The sequence below is a fragment of the Macrosteles quadrilineatus genome, unplaced genomic scaffold (genome assembly GCF_028750875.1).
Source record: "Macrosteles quadrilineatus isolate MER2022 unplaced genomic scaffold, UCM_ALF_1.0 Scaffold_8__2_contigs__length_117827958, whole genome shotgun sequence".
In the NCBI taxonomy this organism is placed as follows: Eukaryota; Metazoa; Arthropoda; class Insecta; order Hemiptera; family Cicadellidae; genus Macrosteles; species Macrosteles quadrilineatus.
In genome coordinates, this window is record NW_026542601.1 from 90,393,428 (window position 1) to 90,410,285 (window position 16,858).

Here is a 16,858-nt window from a genome sequence, read left to right on the forward strand (position 1 = left end):
TAAAAATAACTTTACATTTATCATAACAAAGTAAATTGTAGTAATTTGACCTGATTTATAAATATGCAGTGCCAAGCTCTGTACAGCAAAAATACACGTAGTTCTTGTTATTTGCACCCCCGTTTATGCAATGCTGGAACAAACAAAGTAAAGATTAATTAAGTTGGACGGGTATCTGCAGTTTATCTTTTGGGATTATTGTAATACACAAAAACAAACAAAAGCACAGCTAAATTAACATATACGGTAGTACTCCTACCATCCGGATCACCTAAAGGAAAATTAAAGAGATAAAATTAGCCATTAAAGCTAAGTTTATTGCCGCTTACAGTAGTACATTGCTTATTTTAGTGTGTGCCAATTGTGGCCATTATGTGGCACGTCTTTTGTAGAGTCATATCAATTGATGGACAATGTGTCAATTCCTTTTTAGAAAAATCACACTATCCATATTTGTATTACCTAGATGGGTTTGGTCCCAATGGACCTGGGTAATTAAGAGTTCTATTGATTATCATTTTTTGTTGTTCTTTGAAATTTACCATAGGGTTCTTATTTATGCACTGATAAATATACAGGGTAAAGCCCTGCACTGCACGGGTTTGCTATGTTCCGAACCATAACAGATAAATCAATTAGATTTGGTACATCAATATGACATCTAAACATCTTATTTTTTTAAGGGACTAGCCTATATAAGTTTTCTGTCATATCATGGGGAGTTCCTGCAAGGAGTCAGGAGGAAATCATAAATATAAAGATAGGTAAGGTCTTTGTTAGTAAAATACAATGCTGCAAACCCGAATCAAATGGAAATCTGAGTAAAAAATTACAGCTTTTCAAAGATTCATTGAATTTGCAATGCCTACTCAAGTATTGGCTTTTGTTTGGACAGGCATACGTTTTCTGTCATATCATGGGGAGTTCCTGCAAGGAGTTAGGAGGAAATCTTAAATATAAAGATAGGTTGATATGTACCCTACATCAAATTAAAGGTCTTTGTTAGTAAAATACAATTCTGCAAACCCGAATCAAATGGAAATCCGAGTAAAAAATTACAGCTTTTCAAAGAGTCCTTGAATTTGCAATGCCTACTCAAGTATTGGCTTTTGTTCGGACAGGCATACTCTACCTCCTAAGGGTCCGCTAGAAGTTGGAAGAAAAATACAAGGATTAGGCGCTGACTACGAATTGACAGGCAAAGCTCCCTCAAAACACTTAATGCTTTTTACCATGCAGTTGGCATTCTGGGTTATAGTAGTATGTTTTCTGTGCTTAAAGTGTACAACTTTCTTGAATCCATATTAAATATTCGTTCGCTAAGAGATTTATGGATACAGTGGTTCAAAATGGTTATAAATATAAAATTCCTCTAAAAATTAAAAAAAGATATGTATTAAAATTCACAGAAACCACCGAAAATATGATTTTTACACACAGTCACACATTTCCCAAGTTTTCACGACAGTAAAAATTCACCCATAGTTCCTGATTTTCCTGGAATTTCTGGTTGACGACAACGTTGTATGAAAGGTTGATACAGTACTAGCCTATGAAATGTTATAAACCCTTTTGAACAATTTTGTTGTGAATATGGACTTAAAATTCCAGTTGATAGCCAGTAGAATTTAATCATGACTAGCACCAACACTTCTACTGAATAGGAAAAGGACAAAACGAAGATAGTTTGACACAATTTTTGGGGAAAACTACAGTAGCAAGAGCATTTTTTGCTGGACATTAATAAATCTAGTCTAGAAGGGTTAAAGTTGCTTAATCAATGGCTAGACTAAGACACACACCTGTCAATGAGTGACGCCCGCATGCTCGTTGTGATCGCCGAGGGCTGAGCATCATTCAGTTTGAAGACACTCTCTATAACAGATATCTCTGTAGAGGTAGTGTCCATGCCACAGAACGCACACCAGTCATTGACCACCAGTCCAGCAGCTATCACTTCAGAGCCTCTGTTCACTGTTCCTGCCTGTCAAATAAAACATGGGTTACTTCAGGAAATGCAGTAGAGCCTGTTCCAGCCTTAACAATTTTAAATGGAATAACAAACAGGTTAAGAAAATAAAACACTGAAATGCATCCTAGAAAAGGAATAAATAGTGAACTGACTGCACAAAGTGAGCTTTAGGGTTCAGGGTGCCGTTGACTACGCAATGCAAACTACAAACTCACAACCAACAATATTTTAGAACATCTATCTGCTTGAACTAATAAATTCCAGTGTATCTGTATCCTTGGAAGAGTGGTGTTTTTGCAAACACTTTGTTGCTAGTGTATTCACTCAAAAGATATTTTAAAATAGGCTAATTCTAATTTTTAGGATGGCAAAAAGTCCCAGGTTGGTTACAATGTATTAAAAAAATAATGAAGAGAGAGACTGGGACCGTGGTGTCGTACTGTAATCCAGCTACTTGGAGGTCTCAAATTGTGGTTATTTATAGGCATAATCTGTGGATGCGATACCGGGTGTCCGGCAAATGGGCTCAGCCCAATTCCCGCATATTTCCCGAGTAAATTCCTCATTTTCCCGATTCATTTTTTAGGGTAACATTAGCAAAATGAATCAAATTGAATATATTTGATATGCAATACAAACAAATACCCCCGCCGCAGCAAACCTGCAGACTAAGCGAATTTCCATTTGCAAGATTTGATTTTCAATTAAATCTATTTAAATAAAATTTGATTTAATGATTACCTAGGTTTGCTACTACAGGGAGGGTAATGGTACGTTGATGGACTTTGGACTGATGTGACTGACAGAAGTCTAACAAAGGGATGGTTTGATCAAAGCAAAGCTTTGATCAAAGCAAGGCAAAGATCAAAGCAATGTAACGAAAGTAACTTTTTACCGTTACTATTAAACGTAACTAACGTTTTGCAACAATTACCAATTACAAGTTACTTTTTTAAGATGCAACGGGTGAGTTACAGACGTTACTAAAAAATTTAACGATTACAGTAGGCCTAAACGTTACGTTATTGTAATCGTTACTCCCAAGTCTGAAAAAAATTATTAATGCTGCACCCTATTGGTAAACCTTATAACTTTTTCTACAGTCATCCAACAAAGTGGGCTTCTTTGCGCAAATTATACAGTAGACTCTTGATAATTCGAAATTGGTGGGTCAAGCATATAAATTTGAATTATCAAGAGTTTTGAATTATCAAGAGTTCGATTTATTGGGAGAAAAATAAACCATTCGAATTACAGAGAGTTCAATGTTTAATACATACAAATGTACAGCACGTTACAATAGAACATAATACCGTATTTTAGTACACTTTTAAACAATCAACGGCTTATTTTTCAGTTACTGTAGTTGCAAAGAAATCTGTTATTTAGCGCTATATATTTCACCAATAGCTGAACTATCAGCTGTTGACAACTACGTTTGTGCTCAGAGGATGTCGCGTAATCTAGAGATCAGATTGCCAACTTAGAAAAACAAGTCAGCGAACTAACTCAGATTACTGCTCTAACCAAACAAACGTCAAAACGTCCAACACTAGCCTACCATGGGAACAGGATGTACTGTACTGTATAGTTTCCTGTTATAACAGCAAGAGATCACTTCGAATTATAGAGTGTTTTGCCGACTAAACTTCGAATTACTGCGTGACTTTGATTTGTAGAGTGTTTTTTCGACGAAACATCGAATTACAGCATGACTTCGAATTATAGAGTGTTAACCGACGAAACTTCGAATTACTGAGTTACTTCGAATTATAGAGTGTTTTTTCCGACGAAACTTCGAATTACTGCGTGTTACAAATTGACCTGCCCTCTATTTGGACTTTGAAATACCGAGTGTATCAAAATGCATGGTAAAAAATTGAAATATTGAGAGATTCTCTAGGGACTGAGCTTTCATTTTGAATTATCGAAAGTTTTGAATTATCAAGTGTTTGAATTACCAAGAGTGGACTGTAGTATACATAAGGCCTTTTTTGGCACACAGTTTTTACTTTGGCGCACACCAGTATTCCAACCAAACAACACAAAAGAGCGTGCTTTTATGATGCACACAATCCGTGTACGCTTGAAAATAGGTTGGCAACACTTAAAGATATTACGACTACGATCAGCTGGTGCAGCATTTCCCATTTCGTTCAATGTTTGGATTTAACCTAAAAACATGTTGTAAAGTGTTTAAAAGACTAATTATTTATGATTTATAGAAACTGTAGGAAAAATATAATGTGTAACACGAGTGCAAACATCCTTTACTGCACTCGAGAAACTTTTGACACTCGCCTACGGCTCGTGCATAAACATTTCTCTCGTGTGCAGCAAAGTTCCACTTCGCCCACTAGTTACACAAATAACTATTTAATGCTAATGAAAATCATAGAACCAACTTGTCTAGTGGAAACAGCTGTCAAAATTATTTAGTTCATTTCAAATATGAATACTCATAAGGTTAACATAGGAAATTCCAGAGCCACTGGGGTGGAGCCCGAAAGGATTTTTGAGATAAGGATAGGCTTATATGTTAATCGTTCAGCCCAATCCGACCAGTAGATAATGCGTGATTAAACTTCAAACAAACAAACACCCAAACTTTCACATTTATAATATTAGTATGATAATTGACTCTCTACAGTTATGACAACTAGACGTGGCTCTCCCTCACTAGTAGCAGGAACGGACTTTAACTCACCACTAGAGGTACTTGCAGCAGAGATGATAGTTCGTCCTGGTCCTGTGCCGAGGTCTGCGGATGTACGAGGCCCCCCTGGTTGGACAGAGCACAGTACGAGCCGACCAACACATTGCTGGCCACAGTCTGACGGAACACTTCTACCTTCAAAACATCTGCTAGGATCTCTTCTGTTTCCTGAACAATAATTACAGACAAATGTTGATTAGACTAAAGCCAAGTACAAATGCTACAAAATGTTTTGGAACAAAGTAATATTCCTGTTCCTCGACCATTCACTTGAAATGAAATTTTTGTATTGAAAACAAATGAAGTCTAGGTGTGATTGCAGTTTGTCATAGCTAGCTTTAGTGACAATGACAAATAGAGCAGTAATTGATCAGTACCAGAACTCACAGTCACATTGCTCAGTGACCCACATGTCAGACCAAATTGAGATACTCAATCAATAAAAACGGGTTCGCGAACTCGTTCGAATAAATGTAGGTTTACACGTTTGTACCAAATTTCATAAAAATCGGAAAATTTTTGCTTGAGTTATCGTGCTAACGGACACATATATAAATAAATATATATATATATAAAAATTAAATATATATATAAATATATATATATCCCGGGTCCAGGTCTTACCATGAGTATTACGGTAATAGCTTGGGAAATTCGCTAAAAGTAGGCCTACAGACTTTTGTAAGTGTCTTTGTTTTTTTATACGAATAGCACCTAGTTTTTCTTTTTTCACAAAGAAATGTCATAACTCCTGGTCTTGGTATTTTATCTTTATAAGGGAACAGTCTACACTCTTGTCTTGTACTATATAACGTTGCAAAATCATAGATTTGTCATTAGTACCATCGATTGCTAGCCTAAGGAAAAATGGCATCCAGAATCAGTACCGCTCTGCATTGAACCAGCAAACTTCATATTTGAAGGTAAGCACGTTCTACCTGGCTACTTACATATATGTTTTCAAGTAATGCTAATGCAAATACTCTAACAGAACCGATATGGATCATAAACATAAAACAAATGACGTTGCTGGCCCAAATCCTATACTAATAGCATTATAACATATGGTTTAGATGTTTCATTTAAGCAATGTTAAATAATTTTTACTTTCAGGCCAGTAATATTGTTTATGTTTATGATTCATACAGGGTCTGGTCTAGTATCCGTGATTGCTACCCATCAACTCACCCTGTCAAGGTCAGGATGTACGAGGGCCACGTAGTCATTACATGTGATAACATTACCTAGCGCTGACAACCTTTCTTCCACCCTCTGTAGCTTGACCGAGTCAGGCAGAGAGTTGCGGATGTGCTGCAGCTCTGTGTCCGTTGTTGAGCTGGGCACCAGTAAACCATGTCTGTTGCCTGAGTATACATACGTTTATGAATACAACATAGAGTAAAAGGAATCTCTAACTTAAGGCTAGGATAGCTAAGACGCTGATGATAACAAAGGTGTTGGGGAATAGAGTTTTTAGTTTCTCTTCCCTGAGAAAATGTCTAATAAGATAAATTTGAGTTTAAGTCCACATTTTTATTCAATTAAAAAACAGTACAACTACATTACCTTATGTACCTATTGCCGCAAAAGAATGTACTCTACCTACATAAATTAATTTTAAATTTTAGTGGTACCAATGTAAAAGTTTTTACGGGACCTTTGAAGCAAAGGCCATATTGCCAGGAAAAATTTAACTCACCAACACACAGCCTTCCAATGATTCGACAACCAGCAACTGAAGCATGAATCACAGGAATTGTTTCACTCAACTCAGCTTCAAAAACGCTAAAAAAATAAAATACACAATAATTGAGTTAATAACCAATCAGCTTAATTTTCTAAATTGCCTCCTGGATTACTTGACATTTTATTACAAGAGGTTTAGTTACCTTCTTCAGTCCAAGTAATCCACAAGTCGTCCATACCTATCCTTTAGGCCAATTAATTTCACTACATTAATTGCTGAATAAATAAGTAAACAACGAAAAGTAAAAACAATGACATATTATAGTTTGTTTTGAAACAGATGTTTAGTTAAAATAACATTCATTTGAAAAAAGAACTTGTCACCTGTAGAAGGAATTTTAAAAAGTAAACTTGCTTGAAAGCTATACTCAATTCCACGTTCACCGTGCAGTACAGGTCTTATGGAAGATAGCCTTGCTACTACCATTACTGTAAAATTCATGTTTTCTGTCATGCGGGATGCGTCAACAGTCCTCGTGACTCTCGTGAAGGCGCTCAAGTTCATTTTTCTAATTTCCGTGTGTTTTATGGTATTTATCAATATAGACTGGTAATTTGACTTAGACTAATAAAAACTATACTGTATGTTTTACTAAATATAATGGCCTGGTAAGTTTAACACATTCGATGCGGCGGGTCCACCGGTGGACCCCGCGCGTCTCAGCTGAGGAGCTGAGGTCCACCGGTGGGGGAGCGCGCATTGCATTGTTTGCCGGATCAGTGTGGTTCAGCCATTGTCGGGGGAACGTTGTAATCTTTACCAGCCTGTAGCTTATAATGCGAGCTTTATTCTGGTGTAGGTTGGTACAAAGATTTCCCGTTAAATCCCGTCTGGCAATGCTTTTGTCCCGTTTTCGGGGATTTTCTCAGTTCGAGCCGTATTACAAAGACTCTGGTTAATGATCCAGGCAGTGCTGCTACCTTTGGGTGTTTCAGTGAACTACGTCCACTTTCGGAGTAATGCAGAACAATCACCACTGCTCTTTTGTGATTCGTCTTACTGAGATATTTCAATACCAATAGCGATCGCTGATTCAGTTAGCGCGTCGGGGCTCCGCCCGGGCCTCGCCGCAATTGGCGAGCGCCTGTTTAAAGGTTTTCAGCAGCGAATGTGTTAATGTTTAACCACAGTCAGTATCTTAAATTGGAATTAAGCTTTGAACTCTATAAAATAGGAAAATTTGCTGTGAATTGATTGGAACAAGTTGCCGACTAAATTAATAAGTTAGCCTATTGGGTAGGCCTATAATTATACTACTAAAATAATTAAAAAACAATTCAAACAAATAATTTAAGTAGCCTACAACTATTTTCTTTTAATAATAAGCCTCTGTCAAAGAAATATGATTTAAAAATATAAATTCTGTGGCAGATAAATAAATGGTAGTTTATTAATGTCTTGGGTTGAAAAAGGGAGATTTCCTACAGGAAATCCTGTTTCCACGATTTCCACGCAGAAATGGATGCAGAAACTTTAGTCTGGAGCCAAGTAAAAAGAAACGTTGCACCGTCGTTGTTATAGATAACGCGTCTTATCACAGCCGTAAATTGGTAAAAGTACCCAACACGAAAACAAAAAAAAAGAAGACATTAAGAATTGGTTACTAGACAAAAACGTCACCTTCCCACAGGACAGCTTAAAGAAAGTACTGCTTGCTGAAGTGCAAAAAATTAAGCATTTGTTTGACCTTTATGCCATCGATGAGATAGCGAAAACTCATAATATCGAAATTGTAAGACTACCTCCTTATCATTGTGAATTAAATCCTATGGAACTAGTCTGGAGCCAAGTAAATAGAAATGTTGCAGCCAACAACAAAGCGTACGATGTTAAGCTTATGGAGCCGTTAAAATTGACGTCGTTTTATACCTGCTGGTTTGTTTATGTAATAAAATGAAAGTTCAGAATGTGATCTTTCAAATGGTATATATATTATTCTCACCTGAGTTGATAATAAGGCTAACTTAAGTGTTTTTTTTACCGTTAAAATAATTTCGGCCCATACCGTCACCAGATGCTGGCCATTCATAAGATGGTGGCCATTCTAAGCACCTACGTCAAACCGTCACTAGACGACGGTTGGCCACTGCTAGGGTTACAGTAACTCATTTCATTGAAGCTGAACACTGGACAGAAGTGCTCGTAAGTACACTGTAGGTCTAGATACTTATCCCATTGCGGGTGCGAGGCAAGAGAATATTTCCCAGCTGGCCGAGTTGGCTGGTTGACCAAGTAAGTTGCACGACATGGCAACCGCACTGTCGGTTTCGCTACTAGCAACGCCTAGGATCTAGGCCGTCGATTTTGGGGCCATAAAGGGGTAGACTTCCGTATCTGTTGGCACAAACAACCGAATGAAAATATCGATCATATATCGATTACTCGATATATCGTTTGGTTAGTTAGGTAAGGTTAACGTAACCTAACTAAGCAAAAAATATAGCCTATCGAATGAAATAATCGATATTTTCATTCGGTAGTTTGTGCCAACAGATATGGAAGTCTACCCCCAAAAAGTGTTAACACATCAGTTATTTGCATTCCGTGGAGTATCTGTGTCTACGCATTTAATCTATGCTCTAACCTACAAACAACTAGGCCTAGCCTTTTCCGTTAGGTTAGGTTCACTTCTTCACAGAGCTGCTGGTATTGTAAAACGGGCCAAAACACAATCTAATATTTTAATTGAGAATCATAGACTTACCTGTAAAAGTTCTCAGATCCACCGATAGCAACCAAACAATAAGAATTCGTCAATTTGCTAAAGACTCCGACTTCATTGTTGTTTTCAAACTGAACGCGTGTAGCCATTTTAATGGATTCAATACAATGCAATTCTCCAGTTTCAAACGGGTCAATTTCTTATAGAAGAAGCTGCTAAGCAAAAAAATGATGCTCGTTCACTGATTTGAATAATGAATGACTTAAATTTGAGTGTGGTGCAATCTGGACCTGAAAAGGTGTGCTCTCCACTCTCAGCAACCAACAACTTCAACTTCTGAGTTCAGAGACCTAACCTCAAACAAACCTCAACCTTGCTTCGAGTTCGATCGAGCGAGTTGAGTTGCTTCACATCTGTTTCAATCACGGATTACTCCTCTCAAATGCGCATGCGCGAGTAAACCGTTCTGTGGAACTGTGACATATATCAGATTTATCTGTTACAACGTTTACGTTTACAAGGAATTGAATGTAGCATGGTAGCACACAGGACAGGTTGTAACTATTACCAACTGAACTAGTCTGCTGTAATTTGAAATTAATTTAAGGTATTCTTTTCCTTAGTTGTAATATTTCAATACATTTTTATGTCTACTTTTAACTTAACCAACCCATATTAATACAAGATGATGACACAGGTAAGGCAATTGAAAAAAATCCAATTCCACTCCATCGGCCATTTGTATCCGTTACGTAAGAAGGTAACTTAGACGCAGCGAGACTTACGTATATTCTTAAATTAACAGCTAGGCTGAAACCATCTGTTATAGGTCAGGCCAACTTCATCTCTGTGTTACAAAGGAACCTAACTTCTCACATTCCTTTTTTATTATTCCACAAGCTTTACCATAATCACTAGTAATGATTCAATTCATTGCAAGTTAAACGTTGTAACAGATAGATATGATATCTGATATAAGTCACAGCTCCACGGAACAGTTTACTCGCGCATGCGTATTATGAGAGGAGTAATTCGCGATTGAAACGGATGTGTTCCTTCTCCTGCTTCTTGCTTCAGTGCAGTGTTTCCTTCTTCCTTCAGTCAAGTTCAGTCAGCGCTGCTTCTTCTTTGCTTAGCGAATGGCTTAGCGTTTGCTTACTTCGCTCCAATCCAATCTATTATTGATCCTTTATTGATCAATAAAAGATTGCCAAGATTGGAATAGATAATAGTTATTTGTGCAACTAGTGAGAAAAGTGAGCCTTAGGCGAGTGAGGAATGGTTTCTCGAGTGAGGCAATTGTACTTTGAACTCGAGTTGCACATTATACTTTTCCTACAGTTACCATAAAACAAATAAATTGATGAAGAAACATAACCTATTTTTACACAGAAGTGAACTTTTAATATAACATTTAATGTGAAGTGACAAATAACTTACAACAGTACAACAGCTGACCAGCTGATTTTCAGCCAGTGCTGCCAACGTATTTCGCGCGCATACGACGTTGCCTGCATGTTACGCGCTCACTATTTCGTGCCTTCACGTTGCAAATCTGGAGTGAGACAAAGTAATTAGAGTGAGACAATGTTAACATTGTCTCACTGATGAGCGAATTGGCCACTTTGCTTTCTCAAATCAGTGAGGGAATATGTACATTGTTAGGTAACTGTAGGAAAAATCCTTTATTTATTGATCTAGTACCTGGGGACCGAGCTTTGCTCGGGGAAAATCATTAGTTTACTCTGAAAGCAGTCTTAGTATTGCAGATACATAAATCCATTCCCAAACTCCACACTGCTTGCCTTTACTACTTCCTTCACCAATTCCTACGTCTCAGACCTGTTTCCCTCCCTTCCCATAGCATTTTAGGAATGCTAATACCTTAATTTAATTTTTCTAATCGTCATAAACAGTTACCACACTCTGGACAGCTCGCCTTGACTACTTCCATCACCACTTCCTACGTTGCGGACCTGTTTCCCTCCCTTCCTATAGCATTTTTGGATTGGAAATACCTTAATATAATCATCATTAACGGTTCCCACACTCCGGACTACTCGCCTTGACTACTTCCTTCCTTGCTAAGTCACGGACAAGTTTCCCTCCCTTCCCATAGCATTTTATCATTGCAAATACCTTAATCTTATCGTCATAAACATATCCCACACTCCGGGCAACTCTCCTTTACTACTTCCTACGTCGCGGATCTGTTTCCTTCCCTTCCCATAGCATTTTAGGATTGCCAATACCCTTATCTAAGGGGCGGTTTGGGAGCTCGAGCCCAGCTAGTACGCGCCTAGTGTTGGACGCGCCTAACTTTAGTCCCCGGACCAGAAACCAGGCTTGGGAGCTCGCGCCTAAGTTGAAATGGTCGTAGATCAAGTATAGTCGCGCCTAAGTTGCAGCGCGGCTAGATGGACAGGGAATCGCGGGGAATTCAGGTTTTGACGTTGGCAACGGCCATTGCAGAACCCGTTACCGTTGACAACAACAAAAGATGAATACTTATTGAAGATGGATACAATTTTATCGTGGTATATCAATGGTGGCTAATTAGTAGACTATAGTGTATGTTTCTGCATTGTACCATTGCAAAAATGTAGTTTTGTAGTTTTGTTGTGTACATCCCAATGACTGAAGAACCGTAATTGTTTATATTAAATTCTTTTAAGATCTAACTTTATTTTCACTTTACGATTTATAATTATTTAATCAGTTGTCCTTAAGTACTACTAGTTGTCTTTTAAGTACTACACCTTATAAATACGTACAGAGCAACATAGGATTAACATCGGAAACTCGGTTTCATGCAATAAAAAGCTTCAAAATTAAACAGTAATTTCCCAGTACAATATAGGGGTATTGACAAAAAAATAATAAAAAGTAATTGCGGAGGTTATGATTGTGTGAAGCCAAGGTAAATGTAAAAAAAAAACTTTTAATACAGTACTTAGAAATAGTTATTTGTGCAACTAGTGAGAAATGTGAGCAATTGACTCACTCGAGAGAAATCCTTACTCACGAGCCGTAGGCGAGTGAGGAATGGTTTCTCGAGTGAGGCAATTGTACTTTGCACTCGAGTTGCACATTATACTTTTCCTACAGTTACCATAAAACAAATAAATTGGTGAAGAAACATAACCTAGTTTTACACAGAAGTGAACTTTTAATATAACATTTAATGTGAAGTGACAAATAAAACAGTACAACAGCTGACCAGCTGGTTTACAGCCAGTGCTGCCAACGTATTTCGCGCGCATACGACGTTGCCTGCATGTTTCGCGCTCACTATTTCTTGCCTTCACGTTGCAAATCTGGAGTGAGACAAAGTAATTAGAGTGAGACAATGTTAACATTGTCTCACTGATGAGCGAATTGGCCACTTTGCTTTCTCAAAACAGGGAGAGAACATGTACATTGTTAGGTAACTGTAGGAAAACATTGTTGTCAATTAAAATTTTTTTTTCCCGACACTCTTTAATCTAATTTTCCTAGGGAAGTATCTATTACCGTAGGTAGCACTTAGTTCCGGGACCGATAAACTTTTCCATTTTGATGTCCCTAGAGGCCAAAAACACTGTTCGTTCAAAATTTTATATATGTATAGCCTATATATAAATGTATTATATATACGTCCATAAACGTGATATCTTGAGTAATTTTTGTCTGATTTTGATAAAATTTTGCATGAAAGTGTTAGGCGCGATTTTCGTAATGAGTTCGCGAACCAGCATGATCAGACCAAGGGAACCCGGAGTTGTATAGGATAAAAATAGTTTTTTTCTCAATTTTAACCCCTATAACATAAATCTTTGTCTTTAAAATATTTTAAAGAGTAATTTAAAGAGTAAAGAGTATTTTAAAGAGTATAAAAAACAAATTAATATCTTAAAATGTTTTGTACGGTTATTGGCTACAAAGACTATTGTTAAAATTGTAAATTTTAAATTCCCATGTGATTCTTATGGAGAATAAGTTAACTGTTCTAGTGTGGTTGTTTATGGATATATTTTTATGAAACTTGGCAAATTTATTTATTTTTTATAAAGCTGTTAATATTTTGTTAAAAACACACTTTATTACCCTCCCTGTAGCAGCATACCTACACCGTAGGTAGTTTCGTGCTTGTTAAACCTAAAGTTATTTAAATAAATTTAATTGAAATCTCTTTGGAGCTATTTCGAAATTCGCTTAGTCTGCAGGTTTTCTGTGGCGGGTTATTGATATACTGTATATATTTTCTTATACTCCAAATAATCTAGGTACTCCATTTTGATGTAACTAGCACTTGGTCAATGACACTGAACTGAGCTCTATCACAACGCAATTAAAAGATAACGATTATGACTGTGAGCTATTTGCAGTTTTTTATGTTTTGTTTACTATCTCTTCACTCTTTCGTAGGGGGTGAGTGGGGGGTATGCATGTGGCTGCTAATTATTTCCTTACTAATAAAATATTTACAATTAAGGTACGGGTGCTTATAGCCAAACTCTCAGTTGAAAGAAATTCAATTTATGGTCAATATTTGTATTACAGTTAACAGTAAAAACACAAACCAAATAATCTTTTGTTAAATTTAGCTTTCTGCAAGATTTTTGTTTTATTTTGAACAACAGAAAACTAAAAAAAAGTTTTATCAAATATACTTTGAGAGTAATGAAAATGTTCGGAATTTAATAACGAATTCCAATATAACATTCTTTTAGTTAATATGTAAACAATTAACTTGCTAATGAGCTAATACCGGCATGATGTCGACTTAGACCTGCCCCCTGGCAGGACTAAAGTTGGGGACTAAACTCACTGATTTTTATGACGAAAACATATCTCTTAGTCCCGAAATTGGTCTCCCAAACCCACCGAGACTATCTCTTAGGCTGGCGCCTAAGTCTACTTGACTCCCAAACCAACAATATTTAGGCGCGAGATTATCCCTGCACAAGTTAGGCGCGCGCCTTACTGATCCCGAGCTCACAAACCCGTTTTCGAGGTGGCAGCCTAAAATACCGGAAATATCCGGATTTAGTCGCGGACTAGCGCTAATACCGAGCTCCCAAACCGCCCCTAATTGTCATAAACAGTTCCCACACTCCGGACAGCTCGCCTTTACTACTTCCTTCCTTGCTAAGTCACAGACAAGTTTCCCTCCCTTCCCATAGCATTTTATCATTGCAAATACCTTAATCTTATCGTCATAAACATATCCCACACTCCGGGCAACTCTCCTTTACTACTTCCTACGTCGCGGATCTGTTTCCTTCCCTTCCCATAGCATTTTTGGAATGCCAATACCCTTATCTAATTGTCATAAACAGTTCCCACACTCCGGACAGCTCGCCTTGACTACTTCATACGTCACGGACCTGTTTCCCTCCCTTCCCATTTCATTTCATTTTAGGAATGCTAATACCTTAATCTAATTTTTCTAATTTGTCTAGGTTGCAACTTCGACACTACCTACATGTTAAGGATTGTCTGACGAGGTATGTTTTAACCATTATTTGTCATATTACGCAATCCTGGGGCTATAAAAATGAATTTTAATTTTTCTAATCGTCATAAACAGTTCCCACACTCCGGACAGCTCGCCTTGACTACTTCCATCACCACTTCCTACGTCCTGGACCTGTTTTCCTCCCTTCTTCCACTACGAAACAATTTTTTTTAAGTGGATAAAGGAGGTAAGTACAGTAGAACCTCTTTAATCCGAACTAATTGGGACCAGGGGTAATTCGGACTAGTGAATAGTTCGGATTACAGAACATATTGTTGTTTTTACATAACAATAGCTAAAACATGGCTAAAATTGATCTAAATTATTTTGGTAAAAGTGAAAAAAATGTGTTATAAATTAAAATAGCCTACAGTGTTTATTTAATACAGTAGTAAACATGGTGAATAAACGGTACTGTACATTAAATACCGTATACTATAAAGAACTGCTGTACTGTGTATAGAGTACAGCAATGAGGGGTTCGGATTAGTGGACGTTCGGGGGTTCGGATTAAAGAGTAACTGAGAGTTACTGTAATAGAAAAGTAAAAATTTTAATAGTAAGGAACATTTAAATTTTTATTAAGTATTGTGCAACAAATTTTACTTCTCTGCCCTTCCTAATAGCGTTTTAAGAATGAAAAAATATAAAAAAGTTATAACCTGCAAACTTTAGGTTAATTTATCTCAAAAGTAACAAAATGTTACTTACCCCCTTCATCCACTCACCCCTTCAATTAATAACTTTTCAAATAAATGTGGAAAGGTGTAGGAGTGAAAATTTAAAAACGTACGTTTTCATGTCCCTGGCCTTTTACTTCGTAGATACTGGATTTGTAGTTTATTATTATGTGTTTTAATAATTTTTGGGACGGGGGCAACATGTTACACACATTTATTTGGTTTTAAATAGGTTCTAGGTATTTTTTTCGTATTTTTAAAGTCTCAAAATTCACGACCATGACGTGTCCCTAGGGTACATTTTCCAACTTTCACGCTGTTTTTAGACTAATTATTCATGCCGAAATATATAAAGCCATATTTTTATGTCATCAATGGTTATTAAACTTACAAAAAAGGAGCATATTATAATTTTATTGTCATTGCAAACTGACTACCATGACAAAATAAGTCTGTCCCTCGATTTGGCGTCACGACCATTTGGGAAAAATTTTCAACTTTGGAGCCCGACAGTGGCAAGCCTGGCGTCGATGGAGTCAGTTGGTTTGAGAGACTAGTTCGGGGTGTACGTCAGGATTGTAGTGCCGGTCGTTTCGAGTTGAAAGGAGGAATTACAAGATTAATAAAGGAAAGATTGTGTTTTTTGTAATTTTGGTGTGTCCATGACCGTACGTAGTCATTCGATGAAGTAGACATGGTGTTAATTTTTGTTTATAAGATATTTCAATTGCTAGATTAACCTAGAAGTCCACTTTGTATCCTCGAACATGAGGTGCAGGGCTACCGCCAGAACAGAGCCAAATAACACGTAATTTCACGACCAAAGTTTCACGACCATCGCGGGTTTTTTCACGACCAATCCAGCCTTATGGATTATAGTGTGTTTGGTCGTGACAATAACTTTAATATAATTGTGAATTGAACAGTTTAGTTCAATTGAAACATATATTTTTATTATAACTAACAGTATAATTGAAGGATTGCCTAGAAAGATTTAAATTATTCCAGACAATTCACGACCGTACCGCTTGTCCCTGACCATCACGTTTATGATTTCTATCATAACAATTTCAAAAATTAAAATATCGTCATATTTCAATGTTTTATACACAAAAGAAGCACACCTCTATAGAAACATAACGATTTTTCGGGTCTCAGGTAAGTTTTTTCGTAGTTATACAAACTTAAAAAGATTTTATTGGCTTTTTTTCAATGTTTTGAGTTTTTTTATTTTTTTCTGGAAAGACCAAATATACTAAAAGCTTAGTGACCTTTTTATTGTATAATGGTCATAAAAGTAAATTAGTTTATAGCAAAACATAGTTATAAAAATAATATTAACTATTTTTAATATTCATTTAAACGTCCGTTATGGTCGTGACAGGATTTTGTGTTTTTCCACTAAAGATGCTCTTTAAAAAAATAACTACCAAAGATATTGCGTTGCCATGGACATTTTATGAAACTTCAAATGTTAATGAAATAAAAAAAATAATAAAAGTTTTGAAAAAAGAAGAAAAAAATTTGCAAAGTGCTTTTCCTGAAAACGTACGTTTTTAAATTTTCACTCACAGACGCCCC

The 16,858-nt window shown here is 36.7% G+C and overlaps 1 protein-coding gene across 1 annotated transcript; it reads right to left on the reverse strand.

Annotated features, from left to right (window-relative positions):
• Positions 1-9,406, reverse strand: LOC128999976 (eukaryotic translation initiation factor 6). Its single transcript, XM_054426801.1, has 6 exons — positions 9,140-9,406; positions 6,388-6,473; positions 5,877-6,052; positions 4,680-4,856; positions 1,803-1,984; positions 1-133 (listed from the first exon to the last, which is right to left on the reverse strand). The coding sequence occupies exons 1-6, from the start codon at positions 9,244-9,246 to the stop codon at positions 124-126; spliced, it is 738 nt and encodes a 245-aa protein (XP_054282776.1). The 5' UTR covers positions 9,247-9,406; the 3' UTR covers positions 1-123.
• Between the last annotated feature and the right edge of the window lie 7,452 nt (positions 9,407-16,858).